We start from the raw sequence: 21,393 nt of genomic DNA on the forward strand, positions 1-21,393 counted from the left end.
CATAGTATTGCAAACCACTGGATTCCCTTTTACAAAATAAGAAGCAGGGATATGTGCCCAAAGACACTTTTTCTCAAACTAAGTAACGGATATTTTGAAACATAACTGACTGGCCAGTACCCTTGTGGTTAACTGATACTCACCAGATAATGTCTTTTTTATATATAACTCCTTAAAACATAGTAACTCCTTATAAAATATAACTCCTATTCCATATGGGGTTTTCTTATAGACTCCATAAATTAATGTTGAAGATAATGAAATTTAAGAATAAACAGTAGTAGCCCACTTAATAAAATGAATATATTCAGACAATTAGATGAAAATGCAATATCTATAGCGGAGCATTTTTTCATTAGTTTATACTTAAAATTTCAGAAATGATTTACCCTCATTTCCGCTTACTATTCAGGCAACAGTGATTTCCAACATTTTAAGCCTCAAGTTTTCTTGTGTCTCTTTTAGCCGAGGGTAGGAAGTGACTTTACAAACACTTAAGTACATCAGAAGAGCTTTCTATTTAAAGCAATTCTTCAGTGAAATCTCTTCACCATTTACTTTACAAACTTTGCATATTGTTTTTTATGTATTAAATTCCTTAAAATTTGGCACAACAATGAAGTAAAAACAGTATGTGTCCCTAGGAGACAAAACCACAAATATACACCAGAAAAATAATAAGGTTTAAAACATACAGAAGACATTGTACCCTCAACTATAAAGAATGCAAAAATATGAAATGGGATACCTAAAGAAAAAGATTTTTCTTATAAATTAAAATATGCTCACATCACCATATTATATTTTGAAGAAAGATTATCTCTATTTTTGAGATGATAGATCTAAGGTTGTAAAGCAGAATACTTGTTTTCAGCTCTCAGCTATTATTTTTGTCTGTAGTCTGCTGCACTATCTTTCTCCTTTGCCATATGCATTGTAGGTGGGATGTTTCCTGTTGTTACTATGTCTAGCTTTGCAGACTCAATTTTCAAACAGTTTATTTACTTCTCAAAGTGTGATCCTATAATTGTGTTTTGCTGTCCCCAAGTCAAAGTAAGAATTAGGATGTGTACTCAGTTTTTCTATTTAATATATTTTTTTGAAACAAAAATCAAACCCTTTGTTAACCTGGGATAATTTAAACAGTAACATCAAAAACCAAACTAAAAAAAAAATACAATGGACAGTAAGATAAAATCACCTAACTTTCTTACAAATCTTTATCCATTAGTTTAGTCAAAACCTTAAATGTGATTGATGGGATATGCTTTTTGACTTATTATAAACTCTTTTATTATCAGATACAGTGACGATTAATTCACAGTAACAGCATTTCAAACTGGTGTTACCTCAAAACCACCCCAGGGAAAAAAAAAAAAGTGTCCTTAATTTCCCCAAATCCTCAAGTTTTCTTTTTCTTTTTATTTTTTTGTCAGCTATGATGAGACTGTAGCTTATTAAATTCAAGGTAATTAAAGAAAACAACTTTCTTTACCAAGAAAAAAAAAAAAGATATAACCCTGAAAAGTTTTTGTGGAGACGAGACTTGGGAACCATAGTACCAACACAGTTAGCTTCCAGGGACATAAGACTCCTGTTTAGAAATTTTGTAGATATATGGAACTTAGCAAAGTCCTGAAAGATTTAATAAATGCTAAAAGAAACTGAAAAGAAATTTAATGAAATTCCACTAAAATTAAAATAAGCATAAAAAAAGTTTTAAAAATGTGATTCCTCCTGTTATATAGACTACACTGAAATCCAGTGTCTGGTTGAACTTTCTAGGCATCCTGCCTGACTTTCTTCTCTTTCACATTCCTGCTTCATTTCTTATGGCAGATATTAATGCAACAGGAGGCAGGTGACCGAGGTACCAGATATATCAGTTGTTATATAACCTTGGATAAAAGACCTTTTCTGGGTTTCTTTTTCCTTATCCAAAACATTGAGAGAATGAAAAATTACATGCTTCTATTATTATCACCTAGAAAAGTTTGCCTTACAACTCAACTTGTATCTGCATTCTCTAAATAGCTGAAAGAACTGTTTGTTCTTTTGTAATGTATATCGCTCATAAATATTTCCTTAGTATTGGTCTTCAATGGAAAGCCTATAATCTCCATAGTCCTTGCCTGTCTTATTCATAGGTGAATACCTGGCATACAGCAAGTACTTAATATTTTTAGAATGAGTAACTGAATTAATGAACGTTTATGCTTCTCTACATCACTATGAAAAACCTGAGTTTGCTTCTCAAGTCCTAGGACTTTCTGTAAATACGTTTTTCCTAACTGTATTTATAATGTGAATACATTGCACATTCTATGTGTTTTCTCTTTGAGAAAAATTTCTGCTTATGAAGGTATTACTATTCTCTTGAATCAGGATTTGATGTCTCTTAGCAGTTGATGTTAACCTTAATTGTCTAAGATGTCTATAACTGTCTCATTTAAAGATAATATTTTTCACAAGGCATAACTTTAAAAAAGCATATTTAAATATAATTTGATTTTTTTTTAGCAGAAATTTAAAGTAGCTTAATTACATCAGGATTTACAAAATAATATGAGTTTTCAAACTGGGTTACTGGGTGATGATTAGGTTTCCTGATTCTATGCAGAATGAATATATGAAAATACCACAAAAGATTTTAGAACATTTTGTAGAACTTGTTTGTAACATTTAAGCATTATTTCGTATGAAAAATACCAGGGATATTGTGTACCAGAATCCAGTCTATACTTGGTTATTTGAAAAAAACAAATTATCTTTGTTTAGTTTTCTAGAATAAAAGTGGCCTTTATGTGAAAATCTCCATTAAGTGTTTGCAATTTTTAGAGTAGTACACTAAATGTTAAGTGTGGTTATTCTGGAAGAGAAAATTCATTCTGCCTTTACATAAAAACCCCTATGTCTTAAGCAATTATGAGCATAAATTATAAATTTGAAATTAGACACTTTTTGTTATCTATGCAACCATTCATAATTATCTTTAAAAAGTGCTTCTGAATGCTTTGATTGCCAATATTTATTATTTTCTGGGTCCCCCAACCAAACTGTTCATCACTTTCTTAAACTTATGAATTATAGACACTGTAATATTTAAGAAAAAATAAAAACCTATTTAAAATGTTCTTTAATATGTAAATTAAAATATAGATACTGTTCACCTTATAAATCTACTGCTGTTCAAAACCTTACTGCTCACTAATTTATTCCCTGAAACTTGGAATCACATAATAGAAATGAAACATTAAGAATGACAGTTAAGTTTCTAGGATGGCTCACAAGAGCACACTAAGCCCATATATAGTACTAGAGTACTGACTATGAGAAATAGCAGTTTTTGACCTAGTTCATCAAAGATGGAGAAAAAGCCAGTTGACGGCTATAAAAGATATTTAGCCCTTAAAAGTCCTAAGGGATAGCTAGCCCAATATTTTAATTGTCTACACCCATTTAAATCAAACTTTTCAAGTAATCTTTGAGTGAACCAACCTTAAGTAACAGGATATATCTAAAGCAGACAGAAGTTAATACAATTTTTAAAGACTAGAATAACCTATCTTTACATTTACTTTGCCAACTAATGGTTTTACTGTTTGAATTCTCAATAAGGAGAATGCCAGCTAATAGTTTTGTTGTTTGAATTCTCAATAAGGAGAACAGATAGCTTGGCTCAACACATTGGCACATGGAATATGTTGGGTTCTAATTTTAGTCTTTCCACTGACTTTCTTATTGCTATACTTTAAAAGGTCTTAAACATTCTGTATGTCTGTTTCCTTATGAGAAACAACAAAGATATTTTTCCCACTATCTCCCTCAACAAGAAGTTAAAAAATAATGTAAAGAATCTGGCAAATGTAAAAAGACACATAAAAGTCTGGTATACTTTTCAAAGAACTATAAATATAATTTGTTTTATTGTACCAAATGAAATATTACCAAGTTAAAGCTTTACCATAATAGTCATTATTTTCTGTAGTACAACTAATATAAAGACAACACAGATAATCACTATAACAGTTAACACTTTTGTGTCACTTAGCATGTACCAGGCATTTTTAAAACATTGTATACATCTAAAGCATTGTTTATATCTAAAATCACTAAATAACCCTAAGGTGGACACAACTGACTAGGCCCATTTTACTAATGAACAGACTGAGGCACAGAATATCCCATAGCTAGTTAAGTGGTAGAGCAGGGATTTGAATCCAGACAGTCTGGCTCTAGGGTCCATGCTCTTAACATTTTTGCAATATTGCCCACCTAATGTGAGGAAACAAAGACAAGAAAAGAAAATATATTCACATATTTGTTCACTTAGCAACAATCACGAAAACCAATGCTGTAAGTTATGAGTTGAATATTTACATTAACCAAGTTGGGGAGCATTTATTCAAATTTCTCTACCATCTGAGTTTCACATTTACAGATGTCCACTTTGTTGGCAAAGTGCAGAACAGACCCACAATGAAGTATATCAGGTCCTCAGAAAAATGTAGGAGTTCAAGAAAGCTTTAAAATAGCTTTAAGATTAACAGATAATTTTATTGCTAAGAAGAAAAAAAGAAAAAATTCTTAATGCATAATATAAAGATTCTAAAACAGTTAGTAATATAATTTTCATTTTTGCCTTGTACTATTACTAATAGTGCACGCTGTTTATTCAATGAAGACTTGTACATATCTTCTCTCAACAATTTATTACATCTTTGTGATATTTTGTTCTTAATAAAGGTAACTTAATCCTTTTTTTTTTTCATTTTTTTTCATCTACTATGGTAGTAGATGCTATTAGTAATAGGAGAGAAGGAAAATGAAAAAATTTAGTAAATGTCCACAACATGCTAGGACTTCATACTCTATCCTTCAGAGTCATGACAACTCTGAGATATGCATTCTTATTTTACTGATGAAGAAACTAAAGTTCAGAACCTTAACAGTTCATTAAAGGTTCTATATTGTAGTATTCAGTCTATGCAGCCAGTGTTCAAATCCAGGAAGGTCTCTGAAAGCTCTACAGGTTGTCGCCTATTAATAAAAAGGGTATAATGTTTATCATTGGTCATCTGTGAGTAACGGTAATTAGAAGAATGTAAAAACATATTGATAAGCTCAGCACTTAACTTTAAAAATAATTTTCATGACCTTTCTTTCTCAAAGCCCTTAAGGATGCAACAAAAGAAAATGATGTTCGTCTCACTTTTGTATTCTACACGTAAGTTTTTGGATAGGTGTTTACAAGCAGTGAAATATGAAGAAACACTTCCTTAAGTATGTTCCTCAGAATGTTTGTTACAATGATAAAATAAGATAATGTCTATAAAATGTTTAGTGCAATGAGTGGTGCAAAGTTAAGTACTCAATAAATGTTAGTGACCATTATTAGAAGTTGAGAAGAATTACATATTAAGACCCCTTGAAAAAATACTGCGGTAAAAATCTTTATCCAGCATTCATTAATCATAATCATGGTTTTAAAACCTTATTTGATAAAGCAGCCTTTTGGGTTTTTTCAGGCGCAAAGATAATCATACCTACTAAGTTATCACAGAACTAGAGGACCTTGGAATATACTTTGCTAAATGACAGTAGAAAGCTGTAAAATAGAAGAAATGTATCAATCCCTAAAAAATGCACAAGTGAAACTTCATTTCTATTTAAGAGACCTCTTAGAATTATTAGCTAAATTTAGTAAACTGTCTTTTCAAATATTCTTTTGTTTTGAGACAGGGTCTTACTGTGTCACCCAGGCTGGAGTGCAGTGGCATGATCACGGCTCCCTGCAGCCTTGACCTCTCAGGCTTAAGTGATCCTCCTACCTCGGCCTCCTAAGGACCTGGGACTACAGGCACTTGCCCCATGCCTGGCTAATTTTTTGCATTTTTTGCAGAGATGAGGTTTTACCATGGTGCCCAGGCTGTCAAACATTCTAATAAGCTTTCCAAACATTGTTGGTCTATTAATTAAAATTAGTCTGCTAGCTATTGCACGGAAAATGAATCAATGCTGGTATTGTCTCAATTAGAATGTTGTAAATATAAGTAAACAAATAAATAAGCTCCAAATTCTATAGTTCTTATTTTTAGATGCCAATCTGCTATAAAAGTATGGTCTGCTGTACCTGAGAATGCGAGAAAATTAAGTTCAAGATCACCTGATGAAGTACATTCATCAATTTTCAACTTCATGCATTGGCAGAATTCATCAACCAACTGTTACATGATACGCTGTTTATTTAAAGAAGACTTGTACATATCTTCCTTTTCTCTTACAATTTATTACATCTTTGTGACATTTTCTTCTTAATACAAGTGGCTTAACCAATTATTTTTTTATAATGCTCTTAATATTTTGGACATTTCTTGAATCTTCAGTTATTAAATAGATTGTTAATTACTTAATACAGACAGAAACTAGTGTCCAAAAAGGCTTAAAACTTAAGATAAACATGAAATGAAGATAATTTACTGACAGTGTTATAAGTTAAAAGAAAAATAAGAATTAAAAAATTAAATTTCTTCAACTTCCTCTTTAAAGTATCACTCCAAGTGATACACAGTAAGATATTCAAAGCTAACATTATGGCCTAAAATACTTAGTACAACTGAGCAATTTATAATCACTTCTAATAGTATGAAATCACTCTAAACATAATCAAAATAAAGTTGGCATCTGTATTGCTGACATTTGGTAGCTCTGCATTTCTTACCAGTATATAAATTTTTAAATGTTTATATTCTAACAACTGACACGAATATGTGCTAGATTCATAACAAATTATGAATGTGATACTTCTACTCTCCTTCCACCTTGGTTTGCTCGACATTATCACACTGTTCTATAAGGAGGTGCCAGCTGAGGATCTTCTAAGCTGTCCAGCTGAATGTGTCCCTCACCATCATTTGTTAGGATCTCTTACATCAGTCTAATGCACTTGAAGTAAGGCTTTTTTCTTCATTATTCACAGCTTAGTCAATCATACCTAGGGCATTTTCTTTTGAATACATATAGACATAATTTTTAATCTCCTTCCTTTTCTTTTCTGACTTCTACCTGGTTATATTTATGACACTACGTTGACTGGTTTCCAGTGTCATTTCTGTTAAACGGATTTCTTATGAGATCTGACACTGTAACCATGATTCTATGGGAAAAAGCATTATTGGTTTTAAACTGAAATAAAAATGAACTTCTATAATACAAACCTTTTATAACTAATAGTAGGTTTTTCTTGTTAAACCTAAGGAACATTAGTCTAAGTTTAAATATTAACCCTAAGGATAAAGAAAAGCTTGGCCTACACAAAGTTCTGCGGTTTGGCTCCTATCATCACTTACCATGCAACCTCTTGCTCTAGAATTCTGCCACACTGACCTTTGTTTAATATTTGTTACTATGCTCCCTCCCACCTTAGAACCTCTGTATATGCTACTCCTTCTTCCCAGAAAACTCTTTTCTTCATCTTGATCAAATTAACTTACTTGAGATCTCAGCTAAATAAACACTTCCTCCAAAAAAAAAAATTCCTCTTGATCCCACTGAGTAAATTCTCCTAAAAGCCCTCATATTAAATATTATGTACCTCTTTACAACAATTGAAACGGTTCCCACTTTGCATTTATTTGTATGATTATTTCACTAATATCCTTTTCTATCTTTAGATATAAGTTCCGGGAGATCAAGACCTATGTCTATTTTCGCTCACTATCCCACTGAGCACATAATAGTAACAACATATGTTTGTCAAAGAAAGACTCTGGCAAACCCTTTGTGAAAAAGAGATAAACACTGAGTCAACAATAACTACCGTTTAAAGAAATTCACTATGACTTTTCAGCTAAAAAAAAATACAGAGCCATATTAGAAAGAGCTCTTTAAACTTTCAGAAGAAATAAAAAAGTTCAATTTCTGGGTGTAAGTGAAGACTAGATGGTAATTTACATCATAAGGGTACCTGGAAATAAAGTAGACGCAAACAAAACTTATAAAGAAAATGGAGAAAACATAAGCTGTATCCTTTGTTACTTTTAGCATTTATATATGATTTATAGTTGTAACTGTGTACTATTTACTATTGATCCTAGGGATCAACCTGGATAAAAATTTTATTTATGAAAGAAAAAAGAACCACAGTTAGTGTTCTTCCATGTTTGCTGCCTTAACTACAGTGTTTTCATTTCCAACTCATATTCAGAAAACACTTACTTCAGACTCAAATGGACTTTCCAGTCATAACGGCGAAGACCTATTCATTTCCTTATTTTTTGTGCAAATGATTTTCCCCCTTTCTCTACTTCTTTCTTTGCAAAACTACATTCAGGGAAATAAAATTTTAGAACCATAAAAGTAAAGGTACTGTATATTTCTAAGCATTTCCCCAATTTACCAGGCTACTCTGAATTTTAATCCCAGCTTTCAAACTAGTAAAAATAAGCTTCCCAATCCTCTCATCCCATTGGAAGCTTTGTCTTTACCTGAATTACCCTCTTCTGTGACAAACTAGTATCTAAACTCCACCTAAACCCTGATTAACTCAGGTCCTCCCCAAAAGCACACTGTGATTAACTCTACAGAATTCTAATTGCTTTTTTTTTTTACAAGGCATATTTACACACTCAGTTTAAAGTTATTTTACAAAGGTTCTTAAAGTGTTTTTCAAGTACAGGTTTCAGTCACTTAAAAAAAAGTACTTAGTCTTCAAACCTTCTGTTTTATTTTTGTCCTCTATTCAAACCAGTACCTGATTATAGAAAACATTACAAAAATAGTACATGATTATACTATCTGTATTTTGAGTGAACATATAATAATTTGGATCACTGATTAAAATAATAAAGTTCATTTTATTCCCATATATTGTATCTTATCTCAGATTGAAATTGTCTACCACTTCATAACTGACATCCTTTATCACCAGCAGCCCAGTCTATATTTTTTCCAGGACAGTGAGAAGTACATTTTTCGGTAAGAAGCAAAATATTTAAAAACTACATTATATCCATTGTTCCTTCCTCAATTGACTAGGCTTTTCACCCTGTTAGATAAGATTAGATAAGTCTGACAGACTTTATTCTCTATCAAGCAATGATGACTGTTAGCCAATACTACATTCTCTTCAAGATATTCTAGGGATATATTCATGTGACTATTTAGACTAGATCTGCAATTTTCCTGGGTCATTTTTTATTTCTTTAATACATAAGTATATTTTCTCATCACAAAATCATTACATGAATATAAGCTTATTGCTACAAATAAATCCAAGTAATGCTAAAGATTACATAAAAAGAATTCTTCAACCTTCCCACATCCCACATATATACTTTCTGTATACAAAGCATGTAATTTGATACCTATCTTCCAGATCTTTTCTTAATGTACTGAAGTATTTTTATATGGCATATACTGTATGTCTTTATGGTATAGATAGTATAAAAAACATATTGTATGGATGTAAACGTATACATTCGTAAACATTACATACTTATTAGTCTGTACATTTTTTACATAAATGAAATCATAGTGTGTATATTATTTTGTGATGTGTTTTTCAACCTAGCTTATCTTAGAGATCTTTCCATGGATTTAAACTATAAAACTAAATTTTGCATGGTTGTTTTTCGTTCTTATCTTCAGATACACTTGATAGTATTTCCCAACTTTTTTTTTTCTTTTGAGACAGAGTCTTACTCTGTTACCCAGGCTGAAGTGCAGTGGCATGATCTCTGCACTCAGGAGGCAACCTCTGCCTCAGCCTCCCGAGTAGCTGGGATTACAGGCATGTGCCATCACGCCTGGCTAACTTTTTTATTTTTAATAGAGATGGGGTTTTACCATGTCGGTCAGGCTGGTCGCGAACTCCTGATCTCAAGCAATCCACCTACCTTGGCCTCCCAAAATGCTGGAGTTACAGGCGTGAGCCACCATACCCAACCCCTAACATTTTATATTACTTAAAATAGTTTATTTTAATATCTCCATCATAGTATTTCTTAATTAAAAGCATTTTACCAGCAATTCATTCGATTTAATATGATTTTTCATCTTTCCTAAATGATCTGTTGCTTATACCTCTTATAAACTTGGATGTCAACAAAAAATATATGTACATACATAAAGAATGTATAGATTTAGTCATTCAAGGTCTAAAATTAATAAAAACTAAAATTTGGTTTTGTAAAAAAATAAACCAATGTAATATAGCAAATTTGCCTACTAATTAGAAAAATTAAACACACATAAAATTCAAGTCCTTTTTCTGACTGGCCCAGGTAAACTGCACAAAAACAGAACCTGTTGAAGAAATGGTTTTAAATAATTCCTAATAATTTTTAAAAATAAAAAAACCCTTCTAAAACAATTTACCAAAATACTTAAAACAATAACAGCAGCAGCCCAGAAAAGCTATATAATGTTAAATTAAAATCTGTGTTATGTGGGAGTAGACTCCTTTCATACGTATAAGAACACCTGACTAATGTGACTGTTAGATTTATTTTCTAGTGGGCAACATATTGCTATATTTTTCAAGCTGGGAAGAAAATTTGAATAAATTGAACAGCAAAGTAACACCTTCTACAGAATTTATTAATTTCAAAACAACTAAGGTGGACCATTTAAATAATACATGCAATAATATATGCTGTTAGGTTTTATTATAAAAAGTGTTAAAGGAAAAGACTATATTACTTCTAGTAAAAAAAAAAAAAACAGCTTAATTTTACACTTCTATGAAAGAATTAAAGGTTAACACCTAAATTTTTAAAAAAGTATTTTTAAGGAGTGGTATGATTTAGGAAAGCTTATGGCTAATCAACATCACTGTCATCACTATTAGTGATATTTGTAGCTAGTAAGAGCTTTCTGATACATAGTAAACTGAACACTGTAGCTTTAATTGAAGTTTGAATGTTATAAACAGTTAGATGTCTGGCTCTGGCCTGCATTCTAATACCATCAGCAGAACAGAGATGGGAAGCATAAACAAACCTTTTAACTAGATTACATTGTCTAAAATGGCCAAGAAATCCTTCAGCACAAACTCCAGTGTGACAAATATAGAAGGAAAATGATTTTGGAATAACACTAGAAAAATAGCCTCTGAATATTAGAGGAGCACGTATTTGATTTCCTAAATATTTTTATGTTATTTAATACTCATTAATGATACTTTATAACTTTTCAAATAAGAATCCTTTATATCTTACACAGCGAACTCTTTTTAGGTCAGTATATCCCAAGTAACAAAGCTATTTAAAAATCAATATTTGCTTTTATTGAATGTGGAATATTTCCCTCCCCCAACAACAGTAAATGTACTTATACAGTCTAAATTATTATTTTTAGATCCTAATAATATTAAGAATGTATGTATTAAGTTAGTTGATGGCCAACAGATTAGTAGATACTTCTGGACTCATGGCGTATAAAAAACAGCAGTTGTGAATACAAGGATAACCTTAAATATAATTTAGCACACAGTCAATCTTAAAAAACACTTTGGGATTACTTCTAACTTCTGAGATACAGACATTAAAATTTTTTTTAAAAAAGCTACACATGAACTTAAGTTTTAACATTAGCACCACACAGAAAATTTTCCTCCCATTGCTAGAATCTTGATTGGTTAGCAAAAGAATTCAGTGAAGCATGTGTGTACACAAACTTTTCACCATTTCAAGGTTGGTGACTGATTTACATAACTCATATTAGTCCTTTAAAACAATGTGTTCTAATAATCTACTCAATGACACTGAATTTAATTACAAATTCTCTAATAAAAGGTTATATAGGTCAACTGAAATAAGGACGCAAATCAAAATTTGTCATATCCAACTTTGAATAAATTATACCTTAATGTAAGTTAAGCCGGGATCTCACTTTGTCTCTTTGAAGAGTTACAGTGAGTTATAGTGAGTCATTCCAGCTTGACATCTTACATGACATAGAAATACTTCAAACAGAAATACTCTAAGTGTGTAAGACTTAGAATATTTACTTTTAACTGAATTATCTTTGGGTTGTTTAAAGAAATTACTTAAGATCATACTACTGATTATTCAGATTATTCTTATAAGGAAAAAAACATTTGCAATAAACTTTTCTTTCTAATGTGTAACAGATGATAAATAATATATCTTTAGCATTTAAAAATATTTCCAAACTCTGCAGGTCATTATGTACTGGCATAATATTTGTAGGATGATAGAGTCAATACAAGCTGATATCCCTTATTCAAAAGGTTTTGTGGACCAGAAGTATTCAGAATTTTGGATTTTTACAGATTTGGGAATATTTGCATTATATATCTGTTGAACATCCCTAACCTCAAAATCCAAAATCCAAAATGCTTCACTGAGCATTTTCTTTGAGCATCATGTCAGTGCTGAAAAAGTTTCAGATTTTGAAGCATTTTGACTTTTGGAATTCTGGATTAGAGATACTCAACCTGTATAAATTTATAATATGAACATATATTTACTTAGAGACACAAAAGTTACTTAAGTAATAAAAATACGAAAAAAAAATTGTTTTTTTCTCTTAAAAGTAAAGGACGTAAAACTCAACTATCCAAAGAGAGCTGTATCATAAAGTATTTTAATTCAGTAGCTTTTTTTAAGTACAAATATGAAATAATTTAGGCACCTAGAGAACCCAACAAGTTGATCATTCTTATACTATTTCTGACTTTAATACTAAAAAGAGTACATTAAACTTAATCCTATATATGTAATGTAGTAATTATGAAAATGTATGATAGAGTCCAGAAGATAATGTGTATACATACACCAAAGCACAAGATAATACAAACTTCCCATTTTTTATGGGCTTTTACACCATCAACACATTTGTATTAAAATTTTTATAGTAAATATTCATTGGATCAGAAATTGTTACAACCCTTTAACTTCATATAAGAAAATATTTAATGTAACTCCATGCAAGTTATAGGAAGTTTAATAGAGAGAAGGATTGAACTGAACTTTTTTTTACTGTTTATTTTTATGTTTATTTATTTATTTAAAGACAGGGTCTTACTCTGTTGCTCAGCATAGAGTCCAGTGGCATGATCATGGCTCACTGCGGCCTCAACCTGAGTTCAAGAGATCCTCTCACCTCAGCCTCCTGAGTAGCTGGGACTACAGTCTGCACCACACCAAGCTCAGCTACTATTTTGATTTTGTAGAGATCAGGTCTCACTATATTGCACAGGCTTATCCTGAACTACTAGCCTCAAGTGATAAATCCTCCTACCTCACCTCCCAATTGTTGGAATTACAGGCTTGAGCTATTCCACCTGACCTTATTTTTTATTTTTAGAGACAAGGTCCCGCTCTGTGGCCTAGGTTGGATTGCAGTGATGTGAACATAGTTCACTGCAGCCTCAAAATCCAGGGCTCAAATAATCCTCCCGCCTCAGCCTCGGAGTAGCTGGGATTACACTACAAGTGTTGAGTCACCATGAGCAGCTACTAGATGTCATTTTTGCCATACAAAGAAAAGACTGACATTACGTATATTTTAAATTGTACAATGGTCTGTATCTACATTCCTTATAAAAGACTGGGTTTTTTTTTTTCTGTTTTTCTATTCTTGCCATACATTTTTGCCATACAAAGAAAAGACTGACATTATGTATATTTTAAATTGTACAATGGTCTATATCTGCATTTCTTATAAAAGACTGGGTTTTTTTTCTTTGTTTTTCTATCCTTGTAAACGTTCAGAAATTTTCCATTTGTCTGTCAAGCTATCAGAGCCATAATTTACCATCGCTTACCAGTGTACAGATTGATAAAAACTCTACTGTGACTGTGTTTTGAATTAGAAAGTGTAATAAATGTAATGTGAATTGAATTTATCACAGTGCTGGGTACTTATAATAAATGGTAACTATGATTATTACTAAAACAGAAATTTAAAAATGAATGTGAAAGAGATCAGAATTCACCACTCAGGAGTCTATTTATCTTCACAAGATACTGCACCAGCAGAGGCATCCCCACCTTCTTTTTAACTGCTAATCAATACTTTTGTAAAAGGTATACTTTAACAAGGACAAATTGAATCCAGTACTTTTTCTCTCTAATACACTTTTCGATTACACATGAAAGCCATGACAGGCACTGAGATAAGATTCTTTGTTTTTGAAACATCCATCTACAAAGAAAATTCTAATTCATTTTACTAAAGCTATAGAAACTATACCACTTAATAAAGAGTAAAAATTACAACTGATTTAGAACTAGAATTGGGAAGTTTCTTATGAGGACTTTGCAATGATATTTCTACTACATACTAAAAGTTCCAAAACTCCTAAATAGTGCACACTAATTACTGCAGAATAATTAAATCATGCTGTTAGATTTGCTAAAATATGGTAGAAAATATCTGAAAACTCAAAATGAAAATGTACAATGTCTTCCAATGAATCATGAATGATAATCTGTTATATGAGGTAAAAAAGAAAAAAGTTACTTTTGAAAAAAAGATTTAAGTTTAGAGAGTTTGGGGTGTTTTTTCCGGAAAAATTTAATGAGATAATTTAATGAACATTGTTGGTCATCTTAAAAGAATTACGGTTAGCAATAAAAATCCAGCAAAGGCAGCCACATAAGACTATTTTCATTGTCTAAAATGTGTTAACTATTTACAGAATATAAATCCCTAGAATACAGTATTAAGTGGAAAATTTTTCTTTATATATTTGTATTTTAATAAAATAACAGCAATATTCTTCTTAGACATGCATTTTTCCACCTAACAGTATCCGTTTAGTTAATATAAAATTTATTTAGGTAGAAACACCAAAACAAAGATATGACCAATACACTTGTGGAATACAATTAAGGTAGCTCTTCACATTAAACTGCAGGGACCATCTTTGTTTTTCAGATGCCTAGCACAGTGCCTGGCAGACAGCAGATGATCAAAAGATGTTTAATGAATCGCTAAATACAATCTGTTTTGCACATACAGTCAAAATCCAGACAAGTTTGCAAAGGTACATAACTTGGATATAGGCTTTCTGGCTGACTTCATGGGGGTCCCACTGATGACTAGGAGTATATCTTCATATCCATAGAAAACTGGAAAGTTGATAATTGTCTGGGTAAGGACCAAAAAAACAAAGTCAGGGAAACATGTCACCTAAGTAGCACTTGTTTTATAGAGCTGGTAAAAGCGGCCTAATCATTCCAACAACCTATTGTGCCGGTCAATGAAACAAAATTTAAGTGCATCCTGAACAATTTTTACAAGCATATTTTTAACTGGAATGTGTTGGATCATTGTTGCTTATTCATAATAAATCACTTTTGCTAAATTTTTTCCGGTATAAGAAGGGAATATGTCTTGTTACTATGAGTACCATATAGCTAATAGTATTTACTTTGGCTGTTAATTAGATAAAATGAGAGCCACAGTAGGGATAAAGAAAAAACGTTCATGGTAGTGAAAATTGTGGCAAGGGAGGACAAGAAAAGGAGAGGAAACGAATTCCACATATGGAAGTAAAGAAATTCAAATATGCCTAACTCTAAAACTAACACGGATTATGACAAGCTACCAGTAGGACCTACTGTGTACCAGATATTGTGCTGAGTAGAAGGATGTGTTAACAAAATAAAAATGTTTGTTTTTAGGCAGTACATAGGGCAAGACTCACAAGTAAGCATTTATAATAGAATATGCATTCCATTTATTCTTATAAGTATGGGTCCTTAATACAACAGTAAGTATATTTACTGATTAATTGTAAGTGCAGGAGGAAAATAAGTATTAGAGAAAGCTGAAATTATCTTCAAAATAGTAATAACCTACAATAAGTACAATTAGTACTTCTTTAAAAAATTAACAAATTACTGAATTTAAGTAGACAAAATAATAGCTTTAAAGCTATTCACCTTAATATTCGTACAATAATATGCCCCCATATGAAATCCTCAAGTGGTATACCCAGAACTGTACATAAGTTTCATTTCTGACAAAGGAAATGAGGTAGTGCAGCATAGTGAGCATCAGGAGACCTGAGTTCTCTGCTCCCTTCTCTGCCACTTACAGGCCTTGGAACCTCAGGCAAGTTTGAGTTCTCAGAACTTCGGCAATATATAGAGTTGGATAAAGTGACCTCCAAGATATCACCCAGTTGAACAATTACAATCCTAAAGAATCAACAGTTCTTAATACTTAACAAGGTTTTCTAAACATAAATCATTATCCAACTCAGATAAAGTCTGGAATCTTCTAACCAAAAGGATCATGGGGGTGAGGGTGAGGGGTGTGATAAAAAAATGTTTAAAAAAAAAAAAAGAAACAAAATAAGGAAAGACATTAAACTCAAGACTAAATTTTCACTCAGCTGCCTACTGGGCAACTACCACCCCAATTACCTACATAATTCGCTTACTTAAAATTAATTTCTTCAGTGAGTTCTACTGTCTCTCTCTTACCTTTAAGGTTGCTGAGGTTTTAAGGTGAGAACAAGAAACCTTACAAGGACTTGGAATTGCAGTATTGATGTTGGGAGAAAAACTTGAACTTGACACAGATTTCTGCTTAAGCACACTAATTACATCTCAGAGAAAGGTAAAAAATTGTTCAAATTTATAACAGAAGGGAAATAAGATCATATTGTTTACTGCTATAAAGCTTTTTTATTTCGGTATGTAAATGTCTACTTTTGCACACAGTTGATAATTAAAATTTTACAGAACAAGTTTCTACATATGCAATGCTTTACTGTCACTAAAATATGAGTATATTATGTTTTAACTTTAACCATCAAGCAAATAAAAAATTAGAAGTATTACCATGTCTTTATAATATTTATGCCAAATATACTTCTAGATTTGTATTTCTTCAATCCTTTCTAGTTGATCAAATTGCTGTTTTCATATTGCCAGTCTGATCACAAAATTGCTGCTTTACAGAAGAATATTTTTTGCTGACATAAATTATGGGATCAGAGATACCAATGCAGTTACAAAAAAAAAAAAAAAAGGGTGTGAGGGAGAGAGAGTGAGAGCGACAGAGTGTGTGTATATGCATGTGTGCATCCATCTTCAAGGAGAGAATAAAGAAATGTATATATGAAACAAAATAACACTTTCCAATATAAGCCCTAGTAAAAGGCCTACATCAGAAACATACTTTCTAGCATTTGTGAAATAAAATACAACACTGGATTTTAAAGCTATGCACTAAGAACATACTATAGAAAAATGAATAGTGATTTTTATCAATACTGTTATTCCATAAACTTAAATCTGGATTTACCTTTCAATTTATAGCTAACCGAAATTAATATACTAACTATAAGTTCATGATTGCTTTGACTCATCAAAACATATTTTAGAAATTTGTGTCCTTTTACATATAGTGAGCAATTTGGTTCAGAACCCGAAGAGAAATTGAGATGAAAAGCTCATCTCAATTTTCAACAGTAAATAAATAATTCAGCTAAAACTGAAAGTGGTACCAATCCAGCAAACTATTGATGGAGAGGTTTGGCCTTCCATGCAGCCAGAACAACATAAAGTTTTCAATGGGGACTACTTGTTCAGACAAGTTACAAAGATTACAAAAATACCCAGATTAATTATAAAATACCTAATATTCTCATCATATGGAAAATAAGTATCAGGAACATATGTGGGAACAGACAATACTAGTGGCATTTAAACTTTAAGCGTTTTAGAGCTTTGGACTTTATATACTGATATATGAAACAGACATTTAACAAAAAAAAAAAGCAATAATGCAAGTCAAAACCTAACCAAAGGCCTCTACCAACTAAAAATTTGAAATTTTCCATGGAAGTCAGACAAAACGAAAAAATGGAAAATGAAACCCCTAAAGCAAAAACCAATCAAGTCTTCCAACACTAAAGTCAATATCCAAATCTCATACAGGACCAAAAAGGGGAAAACACTCAGGTCTACAAATGGATAAGCAGTTCCAATACAATCCAGATCCCGACATTTTCCCACTCAGAAACAAATGCAGTGAAGCTTTTCCTGGGGAAAAAGAGCTCTCCAATGAATTTTTTTTAAGTGACATCTAGAAAGTGTGCCTCTTTCTGTCTCTTTCCCTGGCGCCTCATTGGAGGAAGGAGGGGGTTGTTTTTGTATTCTCCCCCACTGGAGCAAGACACAATCAGATGTTAGCTGGAGGAGAGAAACCACTTTTGACAACAGCAAATAAAAATAAAAGTGCCCTTCCTCCCCTGACAGGATGGGCACCCCATCTCACACACCCCTCCCTACTCCAACCCCTCCTTCACCCCCCCCCCAGCAACACCCCCTCCTCACCCCGGAGCTCCACTGCGTATGTGGTTTGGTGCTACTGTTGCCCCGGAGTGAAAGTCAGAGCCAGAGGAAGGCAATGAAGCCCCCACAGACACACTTACCTTTCCTGCCCCCCACTTTTGAGTGCCTTCCCTGGAGCTGTGGAGGATGACACAAAGGGTAATAAAGGGGGGGAGTGGAGGAGGAGGAGGCGAAGGAGGAGGAGGAGAGCTGGGGAAGTGGCTGCTCCTGGGTGTAGTGAGATGTCTCCAGCCAGGGCCAAGCAGCAGCAGTAGCAGCAGCAGCAGTAGCAGCAGCAGCAGCAGCAACAGCAGCAGCAGCAGCAGCAAAGGGTCTGTGTTGCTAAGAGGCTTTTGGTTTCTTTCTCTCCTCCTCTCACGGCCAAAGAGGAGGAGGGTGGAGGGGGCTCGGGAGGGAGGCGAGTTGGAGGGGTGAGGGGGTAGGAGTCGTGGATGGGGGTTTTCGAAGAAGAAGAAACTCCTTCTCCTCCTCTCTCAGGCTCAATCCCCCTCTCAGGGCTCAGGGCTGGAGGGTGGGGGAAGGAACTCAGCCGCCTTCCCCCCACCCCCCTCAATTCAAGGTTGAAGTGGGATAGAATTAGTGTCCTGTCCCTTTAAAAATAGAAATAAAAGGTGCCCCCCCTCTGCCACTGCCTCTCTCTTCATCATCAGCTGCTGCTGCTGCTGGGGTCTCTCTGCTTGGGGGGGAGGGGGGTTCGGGTAGAAGAGACGGGAGGCACTCACTGCGCATGTCCCTCTCTGACGGGTGGCTGGTTGGTTGAAGGCAGGAGGAGGGGGAGGGGAGGAAATGAGCTATTTTCCCAGAAGGCGCAGAGGCGCTCGCGACCCGGAAGACATTGTAGCAAGGGGTACAGGGGCGGGGGCGGGGAAGAGGAGGAAGTCGCTACGCTTTTAACACCCCCAGCTCCCTCCTCCTTCCTAAGGGAAAGTGGAGGAACGGAAGTGGGCGTGGACGGAGACGAAAGGGGGTCACGTGTTTGGGCGGGAGAGGGGCGGGGTGGGAGAGGTGGTGCGTGCGCGGGGCATGCTGGGAGTGGTTGTGTACCGTCGCCAACAGCAGGTGAAGCCTAGCAGAGGACGCGTCCAGCCGATCCTGTGAAGCAATTCCTGCAGGCGTTGGTACCCCCCTTTGCCCTGGTAAAGGCAGGCTTTTATGCGGGAGGTAATGGTGGGGTAAACTTGCTGCAAACGAAGGCCAGGGGCGTCAGTGGCGAAAGGTGAATCGAAAGGGGGAGGATGGAAGGCTGTGGAGACTGGAAATTGGGAAGGGGGCAGGCTTGTATAGGCCGGGAAGGCCAGGACCAGGCGAGCTCTGTCATTTGGCACCCCCAAGAGCCTGCCGACGAATCCTTGACACGTGCAGGGAGTCCTGAGACTAGCTCTGCATCGGGGTGGTAAGTGAGGAGCGTGACGGTCCGAGAAGGGAACTGTGAAGGCTCAGCAGCTGATCCTCATGACTGCAGAACGGGAGACCTGTATCTAGGGACAGAGACAAGTCCTCTGTATGCATTTTGACCAGATGCATCAGACGCGTTGCTTATATTGGATATTGCGCTCTTCATGCCTTACCTCTTAACCCTCCCTGGTATTCTGGAGTGGCTTTGGGGAAGGAGCAGGCAGGGAAGTCTTGAGTGGAGCTTCCCTCCGTGTCTTGCATTGTTGCTACAACACAAAGCCTTTGCTTTCTCTCGGAGAGGGATGTGGGATTGTGTAGTCCTTAATGTTGAGTTTTACGATTGATGAAGAGAAAGGACGTGATCAAAGTTTCCCCTTGTAGTGTAGATGATGAGTTTTAAAAGGACTGTTTCGTCTTCTATGTTTACTATTCTTAGTTTTTGAGCCTTTGGTTTCCCAAATGCCAGCTGTTTTTGATGAAAATAATGAATTTCTATCATAAAATTAGAATTCAAATATTTAAGAAAGAATTTATACATTTACATTAGTAAAGCTTTTATAGTGAAATAGTACTGGTTCTTTTTCACATTGTTTTCATACAATCAATATAAACCATTAGAGTCTCAGTTGTTTTGTAAAGGTATTTTGAAGGAATATCATCTTTGTACGTTTTTCAAAAACCAAGAATCTAAAATCCTTCATATTTATTATGTTGATATTTAATTCTGTTGGGTAGGTTCTTTTTCTTTTTTTCTTTTTTTCTTTTTCTTTTTTTTTTTGAGACAGAGTCTTGCTGTCTCCCAGTGAGTGCAGTGGCGCGATCTGGGCTCACTGCAACTTTGTCTCCTGGATTCAAGCAATTCTCCTGCCTCAGCCTCCCGAGTAGCTGAGACTACAGGCATGTGCCACCATGCCCGGCTAATTTTTTTGTGTTTTTAGTGGAGAGGGGGGTTTCACCATGTTGGTCAGGCTGGTCTCGAACTCCTGACCTCAAGTGATCTACCCACCTCGGCCTCCCAAAGTGCTGGGATTACAGGCGTGAGCCACCGCGCCCGGCCGGTGTAGTTTCTTTAGGGGTACACTATCAGTTAAAGTTACTAATTTTCCACGTCTTACTTTCTGTAAGTTTGGATAGTGGACCCCATTTGTGCACCATTGCTTAGCCCTTACTATCTTTTGTACTGTGTACGGTAATCATGTCTGATGAAATCAAAAGTAGACTCCTGTGCTTTAAAATTTTCTTTATAGCGTAACCAATTGTCTGCCACTTTGTAATGAAAAAAAAAAAAACAGCAAGGCAATTAATGTGCCTTAGATACAATTTTAAATCTTTTGTGTCTTTTTCCATACATTTAGTATTTAAGCATGCAAACATCGATACATAGTACAATGAATAGCTATAAAGTGTGAACTCTATGTAACCGCTACCACAGTCAAAAATTAAAATGTTTGTGGCCCCTGAGAAGCTGCCCTCTATATTCTATTCCTGTTCATCCCCTTCCTCAGTTCTTTCAGAGGTTAACACTATCCTGATTTTTATGGCAATTATTTACTGCTTTCTTTCTTAGGATTTCTTAACCACCTATGTCAGCATTCCTAAGCAATTTAGATTCGTTTTGCCTGTTTCTTAATTGTAAGTGAATTATATATTACATATC

The 21,393-nt window shown here is 34.4% G+C and overlaps 2 protein-coding genes across 11 annotated transcripts in view; one reads left to right on the top strand and one right to left on the bottom strand.

The window, feature by feature from the left end:
- Positions 1 to 19,190, bottom strand: part of MBD5 (methyl-CpG binding domain protein 5) — a 503,218-nt gene extending 484,028 nt beyond the window's left edge. For 2 of the 3 annotated variants that reach the window (XM_050752177.1, XM_050752187.1), the window contains exon 1: positions 18,422 to 19,055. The gene's annotated coding sequence lies outside the window, so the exon portion shown is untranslated. The other variant, XM_050752186.1, reaches the window with a different exon arrangement.
- An 18-nt stretch (positions 19,191 to 19,208) lies between these two features.
- The window catches only part of ORC4 (origin recognition complex subunit 4), a 90,589-nt gene continuing 88,404 nt past the window's right edge, over positions 19,209 to 21,393 (top strand). For 3 of the 8 annotated variants that reach the window (XM_050752200.1, XM_050752206.1, XM_050752207.1), the window contains exon 1: positions 19,336 to 19,477. Coding sequence is in view for 1 of the 8 variants with exons in the window: in XM_050752203.1 (XP_050608160.1) it covers positions 19,494 to 19,502 (9 nt within the window). In the remaining 7 variants the exon portion in view is untranslated. Of the gene's footprint in view, positions 19,503 to 19,534; positions 19,558 to 21,393 lie in introns of those variants that run through there. The other 5 variants (XM_050752201.1, XM_050752203.1, XM_050752204.1 and 2 more) reach the window with 4 other exon arrangements.

This window comes from Macaca thibetana, chromosome 12, assembly GCF_024542745.1.
Source record: "Macaca thibetana thibetana isolate TM-01 chromosome 12, ASM2454274v1, whole genome shotgun sequence".
NCBI lineage: Eukaryota > Metazoa > Chordata > Mammalia > Primates > Cercopithecidae > Macaca > Macaca thibetana.